At 41.8% G+C, this 17,411-nt stretch overlaps 1 protein-coding gene across 3 annotated transcripts in view; it reads left to right on the top strand.

Annotated features, from left to right (window-relative positions):
* LOC118001793 (tubby-related protein 4) overlaps window positions 1-17,411 on the top strand; it is a 238,822-nt gene that overhangs the window by 183,791 nt on the left and 37,620 nt on the right. For all 3 annotated transcript variants that reach the window (XM_034991941.1, XM_034991940.1, XM_034991939.1), the window contains 2 exons: window positions 11,854-12,034; window positions 14,479-14,613. In XM_034991941.1, the coding sequence (XP_034847832.1) occupies window positions 11,854-12,034; window positions 14,479-14,613 (316 nt within the window). The remainder of the gene's footprint in view (window positions 1-11,853; window positions 12,035-14,478; window positions 14,614-17,411) is intronic.

Below are 17,411 nucleotides of genomic sequence, written 5' to 3' on the forward strand. Positions count from 1 at the left end.
TAAGTTCTTTCCTATCAATAATTACTTTAAATTAAACAGATTAAACTCCCCAGTAAAAAGACATGGAGTAGTTGGGTGGATTAACAAAACACAAGGTCTAACCATATGTTGCCTACAGGATACTCTTTAGGTTTAAGGTCAGATGTATGCTAAAAGTAAAAGGATGGAAAAAGATAACTCCGTGCAAATGTTAGCCAAAAGAGAGCAGGGGTGACTGTATTTATATCAGACAAAATAGACTCTAGGTCAGAAACTGTGACAAGAGACAAAGAAAGACATTATATAATGGAAAAAAGGTCAGTTCACCTGGAAGATAGAGCAATTATATATGCATGTAACATCAGAAAACCTAAATATATGAAACACTAAATACATAAAGCAAACACTGATAGAACCGAAAGGAAAAATGAACAGCAATATATATAGTAATGGTAGGAGACTTCACTATTCCACTTTCAAAACTGGCCAGACAGAAAATCCGTAAAGAAGCAGTGGACTTTAACAACACTATGAATCAAGTGGACCTAACAGATGTATATAGAACATTTCACCCAACAGAAGCAGAGTATACTTTCTTCTGAAGCACATAAGAAACATTCTCCAGGATAGTTCATGTGTTGGGTCACAAAACGAGTCTTAACAAATTTAAGAAAATTGAAATTACATGAAGTATCCTTTCCAGTCACAGTGGAATAAAACGAAATGAATAGTAGAAGTAATACTGGAAAATTCACAAATACGTGGAAATTTAAGAATACACCCTTGATTAACCAAATGGGCCAGTGAAGAAATCAAAAGGGAAATTAGAAAATACCTTGAAACTAATGAAAATGAAAACACAACATGCTGAAACTTACGGGATGTAGCAAAAGTTGTACAAAGAGGGAAATTTATAGTAATAAATATTGACAGTGAAAAGAGAAAGATCTCAAACAATCTCACTTTACACCTCAAGGAACTAGAAAAAGAACAAACTTAGCCCAAGTTAGCAGAAGGAAGGAAATACTAAGATTTAGAGCAAAAATAAAATGAAATGGAAAATAGAAAAACAATAGAAAAAAAAATGAAACTAAGAGTTGATTTTTTTAAAAGATCAACAAAATTGACAAAACTTTAAGTAAAAAAAGATGACTCAAGTAAAATCAGGAATGAAAAAGGGGCCTGGCTGGCTCAGTCAGTAGAATATACGACTCTTGATCTCTGGGTTTTAAGTTCAAGCCCCACAATGGGTGTAGAGATTGCTTAAAAATAAAATCTAAAAAAAAAAAAAAAAGAAACGCAAGAGGGGATATTGCAACTAATGTCACAGAAATAAAAAGGATCATTAGAGATTACTATGAACAATTCCATGCCAACAAATTGGATAACATAGAGGACATGTATAAATTCCTAGAAACATACAACTTACCAAGACTGAATCATGAAGAAATAGAAAATCTGAGCAGACCTATAACTAGCAACAAGATTGAAAGAGTAATCAAAAACCTCACAAGAAAGAAAATGCCAGGACCAGATGGCTTAATTGGTGAATTCTGCCAAACATTTAAAGAATTAACACCATTCTTTCGCTCTCTCTTCCAAAAACTTGAAGAGCAGGGAACACTTCCAAACTTATTTTAAGTGGCTAGCATTACCCTGATACCAAAGCTTGACAGAGACACTGTAAGAAAAGAAAATTACAGACCAATATCCCTTATGAATGTAGATGCAAAAATCTTCAACAAAATACTAGTAAACTGAATTAAGCAGCAAGTTAAAAGGATTATATACATTAATCAAGTGGGATTTATTCCTGGTAGACAAGGATGTTCAACATACGAAAATCAACTAATGTGATACACCATATTAACAGAATATAGGATAAGAATCACATGATCCCCCTCAAAGATGCAGAAAAAACATTTGACAAAATTCAGCACCCTTGCATTAAAAAAAAAAAAAAAATCTAAACAAACTCGGAATAGAAGGAAATTACTTCAACCTAATAAAGGCCATATATCAAGGTCCCACAGCTAATATCATGCTGTAACAGTGAAAAACTGAAAGTTTTAGCTCTGGGATCAGGAACAAGACAAGGATGACCATTCTCTCCATCTCTATTCAACATAGTACTGGGAATTTTACAGCAATTAGGCAAGAAAAGAAAAAAAGACGTTCAAATAAGAAAGGAAAAAGTAAAACTATCTGTTTACAAATGATATGATCTTAGAGGTAGAAAACCCTGAAGAGTACACACACACACACACACACACACAAAACCTGTTAGAATAAACAAATTCAGTATGGGCGCCTGGGTGGCTTGGTTGTTAAGCGTCTGCCTTCGGCTCCGGTCATGATCCCAGGGTCCTGGGATGGAGCCTCACATCAGGCTCCCTGCTCAGTGGGAAGCCTGCTTCTCCCTCTCCCACTCCCCCTGTTTGTGTTCCCTCTCTCGCTGTCTCTCTCTCTCTGACAAAATAAATAAATAAAACCTTTAGAAAAAAAGAATAACCAAATTCAGTAAAGTCGCAAGATACAAAATCAATATACAAAAATCAGTTGCATTTTTATATACTAGCATTGAACTGTCTGAAAAGTAGAAAACAATCCCTGTGTGCAATAGCATTATAAATGAATAAATTTAACCAAGGAGGTGAAAGACTTGTACACTGAAAACTAAACAGTAATGAAAGAAATTAAAGAAGACACAAATAAATGGGAAATATTCAGTCCATGTTCAGGACTGAAGACTTAATATTGTTAAAATGTCCATACTACCTGAAGCGATCTACAGATTCAGTGCATATCAGAATCCCAGTGGCATTTCTTACAGAGATGGAAAAAACAATCCTAAAATTCAAAAGGAATCACAAAGAACCTAGAATAGCCAAAACAGTTTTGAGAAGAACAAAGCTGGAGGAATCCCACTTCCCGATTTCAGAATACATGACTGAGCTACATCAATAAAACAGTGTGGTACTGGCGTAAATGCAAGCATAGAGACCAGTGGAGCAGAATAGAGAGCCCAGAAATGAACCAATGCATATACGGTCAACTGTCTTCCAACAAGGCTGCCAAGAATATACAATAAGGAAATGATAGTCTCGTCAACATATGGCTCTGGGATGACTATATTCATATGCAAAAGAATGAAATTGGACCCTTGTCTTACAGCGTATACAACACTACTCAGAATGGATTAAAGACTTGAAACTGTAAAACTCCTAGAAGAAGCATTGGGAAACTTCATGTTGTTGGTGTTGGCAATGATTTTTTGGTTATGACACCAAAAACATAGACAACAAAAGCAAAATTATTCAAGTGGGATTACATCAAACTAAAAAGTTTCTGCACAGCATAGAAAACAATTAACAGAACGAAAAGGCAACCTGTAGAATAGGAGAAAATATTTGCAAACTGTGTATGTGATAAGCTGTTAATATCCAAACTATATAAGGAGCTCCTTCAATTAAGAAGCAAAATAAATAAAAAAAATAAATAAAAATAGCCAGATTAAGAATGGAAAAGGACTTGAATAGAAATTTCTCCAAACAAGTAGATGAAAGATGCTTAACATCTCTAATCATCAGGGAGATGCAAATCAAAACCACAGTCAGATATCATTTCACACCTGTTAAGAGTGCTATTGTCAAAAAAAGAAAAGACAAAAGAACAAACAAATGTTGTCTAGGATGTAGAGAAATCAGAACTCTTTATACTGTTGGTGGATTGTAAAATGTTGTAGCTGTGAAAAACAGTATGGAGGTTCCTCAAAAAATGAAAAATTGAACTACCCATGTGATGCAATAATCCCAAAATTCTTTCGGGTATTTTTCCAAAAGAGTTGAAAGCAGGTCTTGGAGAGATATTTGCACAACCATGTTCATTGCAGCATTATTCACAGTAGCCAAGATGGGGAAACAACCTAAATATCCATCAGTGAACGAAAGGATAAAGAAAATGTGATATATATATATATATCACACCACATATACATACATACATACATACATACATACATACACACAATGGAATATTATTCCTCCTTAAAAAGGAAGGTTGAATAATACTTGGATAAGCCTTGAGGACATTATGTTAAGTGAATATTCCAGTCACTGAAGGCCAAATACTGCATGATCTCACTTAAATGAGGTATCTAAAATAGTCAAACTCCTAGAAGCAGAGAGTAGAATGATGGTTGCCTAGGGCTGGGGGAGGGGAAAACAAGAAGTTGCTGTTCAATGGGGATAAAGTTTTAGTTACGCAAGATGATTAAGTTGTAGAGATTTGCTAGATAACATTGAGCCTGTACTTAACAATACTGTATGGTACACTTAAAAACTTAACAGTATAGATCTGTTAAGTTTTCTTACCACCATAATATATTGAGGGTCTAAATTTATTTTGAAGTCAGTTTCTTGTTCATTTAGTATTATATTTTCTTCATAAGCCTTTATTAATACCATGGCATGATGGTGGCTGTGGTTTGATGCAGAGCCCCTGTATGAGCGCCAGTGTTTGTTCGGATGGCTGAACTACAAAATTAAGTTTCCCAGGGTTCCCTGTAGCATTCCTGAACCACAGATGCATTGTTGCTCTTGTCAGCCCTCCCCTTGACATTGAATATATCCTTGTGTCATGTTGAGGAGAGGTGACGTGTGCTGCTACCAGTGGCATTCTCTTGATTAAATTCTAGGCAGGCCCCACTGAGCCCTCTTCTTGACTAGGCCTCAACCTTGGCCTATAAAACTGGATTCTTGGGGCGCCTGGGTGGCTCAGTCAGTTAAGCCTCTGCCTTCGGCTCAGGTCATGATCCCGGGGTCCTGGGATCGAGCCCCTCATCGGGCTCCCTGCTCGGCTGGGAGTCTGCTTCTCCCTCTCCCCCTGCCTGCCGCTCCCCCTGCTTGTGCTCTCTCTATCTCTGTCAAATAAATAAATAAATAAAATGTTAAAAAAATAAATAAAACTGGATTCTCATCATAAATGATTTTATACGCACGCGCGCGCGCACACACACACACACAGCCTAAGAGGCTTGAACACTAGCACAGTTTCTGTCAACGCAAGCTGTGTTGCTAAAGATGACGACTCCAGCCCCCTTAATTTCTTGCGTGGGAAAACTCGAGGCTGCCAAAAGAATCTCCTCTTTGTTCCAGACAGCACCTGACAGTAGTGCCCCTGTAACCCGTCTCTGTGGGTGTGTAGGACCCTAACTTCAACAAGCACCAGTTAGCAAGCCCAGATGGCCCACTCACAGGGACAAAGCCCGCCTTCCATTTCTTATATTTCTCCTTCTGACTCTGCTCAGCAGCACCCCCTGCCGGCCCCCACATTCCTTTAAAATGCCCAGGCACCTCCGTACAGATGGAAGTTGAGTTCGGTTCATGCTGGACTCTGTTCCTTATGGCTGTGGTTCCTACTGGTTAAAATCTGTTCTTAGCTCCTTAGTTTCTGCTTTTATCTTTGACACCAGTCACAGGTGCTGATAGGTCGGCTCCCATCACTGTGTACTCTGTGTACAAAAGCTGCTGGTGAGCCAGAGACTTTACTCTCCTCAGAGTCATTTCGGAAGTCATTTCATCTTAGCCCTTTTGTTGAAGAAGTTTGTTAGTAGCCACAGGAAGAAATTACTATTTTCAAATACTGAGAAATACATTTAGATATATTTTTAAAACTTGGAGCATTTTAAAACAGGAAAGGATCTGAGAGCCCATTTAATAAAACTTTTTTAGCTGACAGAGGAGACCAACACTCAGGGAGGTAAATGATGGATTCAAAGTTACATAAGTAGTTAGGAATTAAAATAGAACCAGATACCTGGCCAGCTGACTCCCAGTACCAAGTCCTTTGCAAACAAAAAGATGTTTCCCCCAGCAGAGTCAGACTGTCTAACCAATCAGGCTAAGCAGATTCCAGTGTCACTTAGCATCTCCTTCCCAAATTAAAGGTACATATTTACCCCCAAGGACCATGTGTGGTGAGTGCCTGTGCTGGGCATTTTCACCCTACTCCAAAGATCTGATACAGAGCTGTATTCCTAGAACATTTTTCTCTACCTCATTCAGTGCATACTTAAATATATATGTTTATGTATTTATATATGTATATATATATATATAGTGCATACTTAAATATATATATTTTTATATATATTTTAAGATTTCTGTTTACTTGAGAGAGAGCACAAGTGGGACGAGGGGCAGAGGGAGAAAAAGGCTCTTCGCTGAGCAGGGAGCCCAATGTGGGGCTCAACCCTGGGACTCTGGGATCATGACCCAAGCCAAAGCCAGACGCCTAACTGACAGAGCCACCCAGGCACCCCTTAAATATATATTTTAATAGTATATTCACGTGGCTTAAAATTGTAAGTGTTCAAAAGGGTATATGATGAAAATCCCCTTTCCTCCACTATCCCCGGGCCACCCAGTTCTGTTCCCCAGAGGTAATGGCATCTCCAGTTACTATGTATTCTTCTAGAGATATCATAGTTAAATGTGTGTTTTAATTAGTCTTAGACCATTTCCCTCCACCCCCAGAAACCATGTGTGGGCATCTTAGAAGGGCGAATAAATTTAAAAATGGAGTCTGAAAGATATGGGGAAGAATGTTCTAGCAACAGCAGTTGTTTAACATTAAAATTGATGCCTGAGGCAGAGTATTTCCTTCTCTGAAACTCTTTGAACAGGATAGTATGTCATCTTTATGAGGCAGTTTTTAAGTGGTTATTCTGCAGTGAAGCAATGAAATGACCAAAATTACATGTTTAGCCCAAAGATACAAATTTTTTATTGTATTTTTGGTGAGATTTCTTTCCCATATTTATCAGAATAAGTCCTAAAAAGTCCGTTTTAGAAATGATTGTTGGGGTGCCTGGGTGGCTCAGTCAGTTGAGCACCCAACTCTTTATTTCAGCTCAGGTTGTGGTATCAGGGTTGTGAGATCGAGCCCGGCATCCGGCTCTGCACTGGGCATGGACCCTACTTGCCCCTCCCTCCCCCAACTCTCTCCCTCTTCCCCCTTTAAAAAAAAAAAGAGAAAGAAATGATTGTTAGAGTCAACTGTGAAATTACATTTCATCCTTTTTATTTAAACCAGGAAATATTCTGTTAATCAGTTGAGGAATTCTGTCATTTACAACAGTCTGGTTTCAGTGACTCTATTTCTTTAGTTTCAAAATACTCAAATCTGGCCTTGAAGCATTTGAAAGCTAGTGCTCTGAAACTCCAACAGGGAGGTCTTTCAAAAATAAAGTTTTACTTCAGTAGCATCTCTGAACAGAAGATTCCTTCTAAAGGGCAAAGGGACATCATGGTTTGTCCCTTCATTCCTCTCTCCACTGTGGCACATTTAGACATTTGCCACCAGTGGGGCTGAGATTACTAGTAGGAGCGTGTAATCACTTTGTTATCCGCTCCCCTAGCTTATTCACAAAAGCAAAATACATGGACAAAAAGGTCAACTCCTTCTGGAACTAGTTCCAATGGCTGCTAGTTAAATTCTACGACAAAAGAGGTGAGCATTTATAGTTAGGAATTAAAATAAAACCAGATACCTGGCCAGCTGACTCCCAGTACCGAGTCCTTTGCAAACAAAAAGATGTTTCCCCCAACATGTATTTTTATAGTTGAAATTTCCTAATGTGGTCTTTATTAAAAAATGTAGATGAATACCGGTCTCCAAAAATAAAAGTACTGATGAGATATTATCACCAGTTCCAAAAGTAAATCTTCTGAATGATTTTACATCTTGTTCTTACCACCTTTGGCTCGTGGCTTGGTTCATTTTAAATTACTGGTAATAATTGTGTTATATTTTTAAGTAATTACATCTAAAAATAGTTTAGAATGGAGTACACTGATATTAAACACTGCCTGCAATGAGGGACAGCCATTGAATGGGTATGGCCTGAGGGCCAGCAGGTTTCTACCAGCCTGTTTGGTTCTTGGTGTAGACATGACAGAGGGAGTATTGTCCCGGCCCCTACATGAAGCCTGCAATCCAACAGAGAAAACAGCAGGAAAAATATGAGACAGAAATTTACTTCATCCATTACTGAAAGTAGTTTGGAGGCCAGTTTTATGGGAGGATTTGAGCATTGTTTTATAATTTAAAAAAGAAAGGAAAGAAGTTTTTGCTTCATTTGTAGGAAGACTTTGGGCACAAATACATTTACCAATAGTCCCTGAGGATCTGCCTGTGACAGGCAGCATGTGAGAATTTGGGGTGCAGACCTGCCCTTGAGAAGCTCACGGTTTAATGGGAAAGTCAGGAGTGCGAAAACAGAGCAAAGTTGAGAGTACTGAGGGGCCATGTCTAAAGTGAGATTAATTCCGTGTGGTGGGTCCCCAAAGCCTTCACATGTGATGTCTGAGCCCCTGTTCTATATCAGACATTGTACTAGACATTGGAGATAAAACACAAGTCACAGTCTTTGCTTTGTTGTAAGAGGACCTGGCTGTGTGTGTGTGCGTGTGTGTGTGTGTGTGTGTGTGTGTGTGTGTAGATTGGGGAAAGAATGAAGTCATGTATTTCATCTGGGACATGTTGGTTCTGAAGGGCCTTTGGCAATTCAGGCGTAGGTGGCAGGTAGGAAATACCAGATGTGGGAGCCTGGAGCGTAGGGAAGAGGCCTGAGCAGGGACTCAGCCCTGAATAGGGCCTTGGGGCCATGGACACAACTGTAATCTCCTTGAGAGGGAAGACAGCCTAGGGCCAAGCTGGGAAGGAGCCAGCACCAGCTTATCTAGAGCTCCAGAATGAGGGAGTAGAAGCAGAGACTGATGCATGTGCCTATTTGTGTATTCATGATTATTAGACTTTTCTGTCTTGTTCTTTTAACGTCCTTTGCTCACATAAGCTTTGTCTCATTGGAAGAGATTAGGCATGAAAAGAACTAGAAATAGAGGAGATTTTTTAAAATCTGATTTCGTGTTGTATCGGTGTTCTTCAGTTATCTGTGAAGTACCTGTCCCCAAACAAAGTAACTTCTTCCATCATTGCTTGACAACTAGACTGTTAGTGCTGCTTTTCCCCCTCTCTCTGATCTTAATAATGCATTAACTTCCCAGGAGAGCAGTAGTTGGGATTGATTCATGGTGGAGAATTTGGGGGCTGGCTTTAGTGTAATGTTGAACACTGATGCCTCACTAAATCAGCCATCCTTTACCCAGAAATTTGATGTCGGTTCTATTGTCTGGTATCTGTTCTTCTCTAAAATGGAAAAATGTGAGCATTACTCAAAAGATTCTTCCATGCAGAGGCATTTCCTCCCTCCCTTCACAAATACTTACTGCCGTGTGTCATCTACTATGGCAGGCCCTGGGGAGACAGTAGTGAGCAGAGCACACATAGGCCATGTCCTGAAAAGCTTATAGCCTAGCACAGCAGTCAGACAGAAATCATATAATGGCACAGTAAAGTCTGAGAACAGTGATGATTGTACCAGTGGAAGACGATAGGGTGATGTGACCTTGTAACGGGGGGCTTGGGAACTTGTTTGGGATTGATACAGATGATTAATTGTGAGTACTTGTGAAGCATAACTGTTGGCCGTGGCCTGCTAATGAGCTGTCTTTGTTACAGCAGTCATAAATGATAAAATAACCCCCCCACCCAGCACCAAGGTACATGGCCTCTCTTCAGAACAGACTGGAGCAGTGAAGGAGAATGTGGAAAGGGGGACAAAAACAGTCTGCTTCTTGGGGACATCACCCATGACATTGGCCTTACAGTGAGGCTCCCACATGTCTTTTTCTTTTGAAATATATAAATTAGGGGCGCCAAGGGGGGCTCAGTCGGTGAAGCGTCTGTCTTTGGCTCAGGTCATGATCTCAGGGTCCTGGGATCGAGTCCCGAGTCAGGCCTCCTGCTCAGTGGGGAGTCTGCTTCTCCCTGCCCCCACCCCTTTCTCAAATAAATAAATAAAATCTTTTAAAAAAAGAAATATATAAATTGTACATTTCAGTTAAAATGATGAGAACTCCTGTTCCATCTTTATCACCACTGAAAACTGCCTGGGAAGCTCATTCAGTGCCTCCTTGTCCAGGGCTTCAGCAGGCCTGACCCAACTCCGGTGCCCCCGTCCCTCTGTGTCTGTGCCTCATGAAGTCTTCGAAGACATGCCTGCCGGTACTTACTTTCTCCATCGGCAGCCAAAGATTCAGCGTCTTCTAAAAGGTTTCATTGTGTTCCTAGTAGTTTGTGTGTTTCTTCTTTAAGCTGAGTGCAGTAATAGATTCCTCACTGCCCCTAGAGAAAACCAATTTAGCCTTTTTCTTTTTTTTTTTTTTTAGTTTTCAGTCATTAAAATGTAGACATGTTTAAAGGAATATTTGATGGACAGTCAATTCTAAAACAGCTCTGTAAATTCTGTGAGCTTTTTACTACTTAAATGAAATATATCTTCCCTTGCAGTCGATCTATCTTAATCATCAGGATTCATGTCCTAAAATGCCTTTCGATGGTCACCGACTTTACTTCATTTAACAATAAATACTACTAAGTGCCCTATGTACCCAAAGCTGTTAGGTACCAGGGGGACAGCTGTGGACAGTCTTTGCCCCCAGAGCTTAATGTCAAAATCTTAACAGCAAAAAGAGGCAAGGACCTAACAAGCCCTAAATAACTTTCCCTTTGTGTAAATCCTAGTCTTTGCAGTAAGATAGCCTGGTGGCCTGACCACTTAATGGCCTTGTCAGCTGCCCTAACTTCTCAAGTTGTTTCTGCATCTGTAGAATGGAATTTGCATGCTTCTCACAGTCATTGCTGATGGATGCACAGATCTCAGTAAACACAAAAGATGTAAAGTTTTAAATGCCAACAGATGCAGAAACTACAGAGCCCACCACACAAAGCAGAAGAGAACATGGTATATTCCCCCACAGAGGTCCCACTTTCCATTGGCCCCAAGGTTCCCCTTGGTGTCAGCCATGGATGAGCCAGCTAGAAGACACAGCTCCTGTCCGGGGCTTCTAGCAGCCGTGAGATGCTCCTCTGCTGCCCTGGCTGGCGGGGTGCGGGGGGATTGACCCTTCCTCTGCCCTGCCTGTGCTTTAACTCTGACCATGTATTTACCTGCACCCCCAGCACGTTCCTGAGTGTGTGCTCCAGGGCCAGGTGAAGTGAGGGGGGGCAGCCCTCCACACACCCAGGTGTCAGCCCATCTGAGCTCTGTATCTACAGTGCTGGTACTTAACTCCCAGGATTATTTTGACAATACATGAGGTAAAGCTCTTAGTACGGTGCTTAGCACGAAGTAAGCACTCAATGAATGTGTTAATACTATTAGTACATTATAACATTAATTATTAACGAATACATTAATACCAATATTATTCTTAGATAAAGAGAACATGAGACAAACTATTTCAGGAGCATCTTCTTTCCAAGTGTGGTTAGATAACCTGCTTATATAACCAAATATATTTTCTCTTTTGTCAAACATACAGCTGAAGTTTTCCTTCTAAATTTGAGAAATTCTTAACCTTTGCTGCTGCTTTTTTTTTCCAAGAAAAAGAAGTGTCATCTTCTTAACCCTTGTTTTCCAACCAAAAAACCCAAACATGCAAACAAAAACAACCCACAAAAAGTGAGGCAGTGATTTTGCTGGTATTATTTGTAAATATCCATACAGCATAACAAATGTGTTTATTTTGCCATTAGTCACATTTCAGTATTAGAGGACTAAAATTCTTGCAATAATAGCCAGCTAAGTTTCTGGTACGTAATGCTTTGGTATCCCCTCAGCTACTTAACTGCTCTGTTTTTTTAGTCCGAAATACATTTTGTCCTTCTAAACAAATTGCGGTGACGAGGTTTGCCAGAAACCTCAGCCCCTTCTCCTCGTCTGTCAAGGGTCCTGGTCCTTGCTTGCAGGTGCTGTTTGGCACGGCTGACGGGCAGGTGATCGTCATGGACTGCCACGGCAGGATGCTGGCCCACGTCCTCCTGCACGAGTCCGACGGCATCCTCAGCATGTCCTGGAACTACCCTGCCTTCCTGGTGGAGGACAGCAGTGAGAGCGACACCGACTCGGACGACTACTCTCCGCCCCAAGGTAGCCAGCAGGAAGAGAGGGGTGACATACACACAGCACGCTGACTTACTGGGAAGGGCTCTGGAGATGCACAAGGCAGGATGGCGGACCATCTGGGGCTTGACTCGGCTGTCTTCCTTCTGCCTTCCCTTTTCTCAGGATCACTGCTCAGGTTGATGAAGCTCCATTGGCTTCGGTTTCGCTAGACATGAAATGACCCTTTCCGTGTCCCTAGGGTGTTGTGGGGCTTGGATGCTTAGCAAGAATAAAGAGAGCTGGAGATGAGGAATACTGTGCTATTACTATAACTTAATCTGTGGTGTTCCAAATCCCTAATGTCATTAAAGCCCGTAGCTTTAGTTGTGTGAGAAAAGGATTAGTTCTGCCGGTTAATGCAGGCCAGTAGCTGGGCTGCCATCCGTGCCCTGTCTTTATTTTGGGTGAAAACTTCCTGTTCTCAGCTCAGAAGAACCGGTCTTCCCCACCCATAAGCCTCACAGTGGTGTTAGATTAGATCCATTGGCATCCAGTTTTTTAACATTTGAAAAGGCAGGGAAAGGCTCTTGGTGGGGGTAATTTCAGACTCCAGCCGCCTTTGCCTTTGCATGTCTTTTATCCCTCAGATGTTTAAGAGACCCCCCCACCCACAACCACCACAGACACACATCCACACAAAAGCAGAAGCCTTTAATGGCCACGGCGGCCATCACCGACAACAGCATTCAGCACTGGCCTGCTCGGGGCTTTGGCTCTTCCCTAGTACTCCATCCCTCTTTTTGTTAAAGGAAAATATATTATGAAATATTGGCAGATAAGACGTGGCCAGACTGCTACAGGACATCCACCCTCAGCCTGGACAGCTGCGTCCACGCTGTTCACCAAGCACCCTTAATGGGCTGGACGGTTTCTCCCCTTTCCTGGGACTGTGGGCATGTTCATCCTGTGAAGGGCTGGTCTAGAGAATATTCTTTAATTTTGTCCCCCAACAGCATCTGCCTCCATTGGTACTTGGAGTGCTCTCATTTTGTCTTCTCCTGTCCCAGACGTGATATAATACATGATGCTTCCCAGAGACAGACACATACTCATTCAGTCATTTGTTTAAGGAGAAGATGATGTTTGCACAGGGAAGAAACTTTAGATGGGCGGTGGTGTTTCAGGATGGGTGGGGCTTGGGGAGATGGCAGAGAGAGTACTTCCATTTGAGACCCTTTCCTAGTAGGACCCTAGCCCTGAGTGAAGTATTGACCATTTCTCCAGCCTCATAGGAATAAAGTCAGTGTCTTACAATATTGGATACTTTTCAGCATACTTTTAAAACAGAACTTGACTAGATTGAATGCAGGCTTACTCAGCCCCATGTATTATGGGAAGAAACAAGATCCAGAGACCAGGTTTATAAAGCAGGTTCAGAATAAGTCCAAGAACAGAATTTAGTCCCTGGCTGCTACTCTAACATGAGCCATGGGGTAGTTTGGAGCATGACTGGGATTTGCCTTTCACATAGAAAAGGGTTTTTCTTGGTGGCCCAGGGAAGTTGAGCATCTTAAAGTGAAGCAAAGGAAAGTAACATCTCAGGATCCTCCACAGGCTCACAACCCGAGTTGGGGGTGAGCGTGTGGATGTCAGGCCGGCCCAGCCTGGATGGCTGCCAGGGATGAACTCAGCATGGGTGTGAGGCCTCCAGGGTTCTTCTGAAAGGACCCTGATTTATCCTGGCCTTTGGGAGGGACTGACTTTTACTTTTGAAACAACATGTGGAAGAGTCCAGAACATGACCCATCACATCACAGCTTTTCCTTAGCATCCATGAGTACTCCTTGAACTTAGAAAGCAGAATTTTCTTTATACTGGCTATGCACTGCAGATGTAGCAGAATTCTTTATGAGCCACATCCAGCCTTGGCCTTTCTCCAGATTTGGGGTCTGTTATGGTAAAAACTTGACAAAGAGCTCAGTGTGGCAGCTGTGGCTCCTCGTTTCTTACAATGTTCAATGAAGGAGCATTAGCTTTGAAAAGCGACTTTTCTCTGTGCATTGGGCCAGGATTCAGAAATCGTTTCCATCCCTCTTTCCACCATCCTTACACATTATATGATGTTAAAATAATTGATGTTTACACATCGTTAGAAACATGACACATTAACACACAAGTTAATAATCTTTTCACACATACTCTCACCACCATACAACGGAGCCCAAGGGACCCCACTTGGTGCCTCCAGGGTTAGCTGTTCCCGTCTTTCTTTGATTCCAGAGTTCTCTGGTAAGCATCTCTCTGGTAACTAACCTTGTGTAGGTTCTGAGTGGTATAGAACCCGGCCGTAATTGGTAACATCCCAGCCAGGAGTCTGATCTACAGTGTCAGGCAGTTTTTCAGGCCGTCTGCAAGACTGCAGCAGTGCGCCCTGGATTGGGGTCATGTGTGCATTGCCTCCTTTTCACTCAGCACTTTTGTCCCAGCAGACGGTCCAGCAGCGTATCCCATCCCGGTGCAGAACATCAAGCCACTACTCACCGTCAGCTTCACCTCGGGGGACATCAGCTTAATGAACAACTACGATGACTTGTCTCCTACTGTCATCCGCTCAGGGCTGAAAGGTACAGAAGGCTGCATGGGACCCCAGGCCCACACATCAGCCCTGTGTGTGTTTGCCTTCCAGTGGGTGTCCTACGCCCAGTCCTTATCCGTTCCCATCCCTCTGCAGTGACCTCTTCCAGGCTTAATGGAGTCTGTTAACGAAGGCCATTTCCTTTCGCTCCTCTGCTTATCTGACAAGTCGATACCCAGGCTTATCGTGAGGAGGGACTCCTGAAGGTCTTCGTCTTTCTGTTCTTTTCCTGCTATGACAAGAGTGATCTTTCTCAGGTGTGTGGTGTTTGCCTCTGGCTGACATTATGTCTGGACAGTATCGGACCTCAGCACCTGCTGTTCCTGAGGCAGCAGACCGTTCACGGCACAGCTTCACAGAGGCCCCCGTTATCTTGAGGCTTATTAAGGAACTGAAGGTTGCGTGGTAAAGTTACCTCAGCAGCAGACTGTGGAGGTTCCACAGTTGCCAGACTGAGGCACTGATGTAAACATCAGCCACCAAGTGCTGACACTTTTCCTGACAGATGTTATGAAATCTGTTATCTCACAAGAAAATCGCTGTCCGTGGGCATTTGGTGTGTTCCCAATTTTGCAGTTTGAGAATATTCATGTTGTGACCGTGATAAGTTCTTTGGAAAAACGGTTCTGTCTCTTCAGGATTAAATGGTGCAATGTAGAAATTTCTGGACTGCCCCTGGTCTCAAGTTAAAGGGACCTACTCTAATCTGAATGGGAGATCAAGGGCAAATCAGAACCTGCAGTTCAACTTGCTGCTTTCATTCGGAACTGGCCCTCAGACCAGAGAGTCCTGTCATGTGCTTCTTGTCTGAATTATTCAGGAATCACAGGGATAGGGAGACTCAAGTCCATATACTTGGACTGTTGATTGCCTGGGATGCATCATACCTGCCTGCACACCCCCAAGCACTTAATAATTCTATTTTAAAACTATAGAATTTTTTTTAAAGATGTTATTTATTTGAGAAAGAGAGAGAATGAGCTGGGGGGGAGGGGCAGAGGGAGAGGCAGACCCTCCACTGAGCAGGGAGCCAGATGTGGGGCTCAGTCCCAGGACCCTGGGATCATGACCTGCGCTAAAGGCAGATGCTTAACTGACTGAGCCACCCACGCACCCCAAAACTATAGAATATTTTTAGAAGTTCTGCTCCCTTTTTTGGGTGTCCCATTTTGCTGTTGTAAGGAATTATTTAGCCTATAAGCTCCTGAGGGACATGAACTATGTAGAAGTCCCTCTTTATACCACAAATGGGCTCCTTTAGAAGCTAAGTATTTTGTGTGTGTGATGATGATAAACTTAAATTCCTTGGGCTTTTCTGAAAGTTCTGACCTTTGTGGAGCTAAAACGCAGGGATGGTCATCATAAATTCTCACATATATTTAGTAATCCAAGCTCTTCTTTTCTTCTTCAGAAATTCTATTTTCAGGGGCGCCTGGGTGGCTCAGTCAGTTAAGTGTCTGCCTTCGGCTCAGGGAATGATCTCGGGGTCCTGGGATCCAGCCCCACATTGGGCTCCCTGCTCAGCAGGGAGTCTGCTTCACCCTCTCCCTCTGCCCCTCCCCCCACTTATGCTCGCTCTCAAATAAATAAAATCATTTAAAAAAAAAAAACTATTTTTAAACTTTTAACCAAGTTGATTAATTTCATCAGAACTTGCCTCTAGTCTGGAGTCCTGAACTTTGTTCCTTACTGAGTATCTGATCAGGACTGAAAATAGCATACTTACCACTCAGTTCCACTGTGTTCTTTATATAGCAAATTTTTCTAATTCTTTGCCATCTTGCTTACCTGTGGAAACTGTTTTTTTCTTTCTTGGACATATTAGTTTGTTTTCTGTCTTTCAAACTAAATTGTATTGGAGTAGTACTTCCAACACATCCCCACCAGGTGTGTGCTGGAAGGTTAGGAACACATGTAAGGTGACTTATGAAGGTAACCCAGGGTGGCCCTCCCAAATGTGCAAGTTTTTGACTTGAGTTTTATCGTAAAAATATGGTCACATTTAGCATTCTTTTCATTGCCTGACTAGAAATCTAAATCTGATATGGAAGTGTTTTCAACCTTACACGTTCATGGGCGGACATGCTTTTGCACAGACTCTTCTCAATTGTAAGAAGTTAGATGAAATTTAAGTGAGTCAGTGTCATCTGTTAGGTGCTGGATATAGGCAGTTTCTCTCTTCTGTCTTGGCTTCAGAATATTATGAGGACTTGGTCTTGTAGTATCAACACCAGTTGTTGTTGTTTTTTTTTAATTCATTTGCTTTTTTTGTTCACTACTTTATGGGGTATGTTAATAAATAGTGGGAAGAGGTAGCCAGAATGCTGCCAAGATGGCGTGTGGCAACTTTCTCCATCCACAGGAATCTATCCTACTGTAGACAGGTCAGTTGCTTATCACATAAGGTGGACTGAAAGGGTCTCATCTTTGTTACTGTTTCAAAAGAAATATCAGAGAACTTTTCCAGTGAATTAACATGACTCATGATATTTTCTAATTTATCACCATCACTGTAATTTGTGTCATTGCAAAAGAACATAGAATGCCAAAGAGCTCATAGTCCCCATGACCAGCCTCTTCTCCAAACTATCAAACTTCATTTTCATTGCAGATTCATAGGGTGGTGGGTAATTTTGCTTTGCAGATGTTTGCTGAGGAAATTCTGCCTTGAGGAAAAGTATGCAGGGTATCCCAACTTTGGGGACTTATGTTTATCACATGGTGAACGATAAATTAGTTTACCTTATTTGGGGTTTTTACCCTTTGTTGTTACGATACTCTTCCTTG

This window comes from Mirounga leonina, unplaced genomic scaffold (genome assembly GCF_011800145.1).
Source record: "Mirounga leonina isolate KUSES-001 unplaced genomic scaffold, KU_Mleo_1.0 Mir_54, whole genome shotgun sequence".
NCBI classification, from domain to species: domain Eukaryota; kingdom Metazoa; phylum Chordata; class Mammalia; order Carnivora; family Phocidae; genus Mirounga; species Mirounga leonina.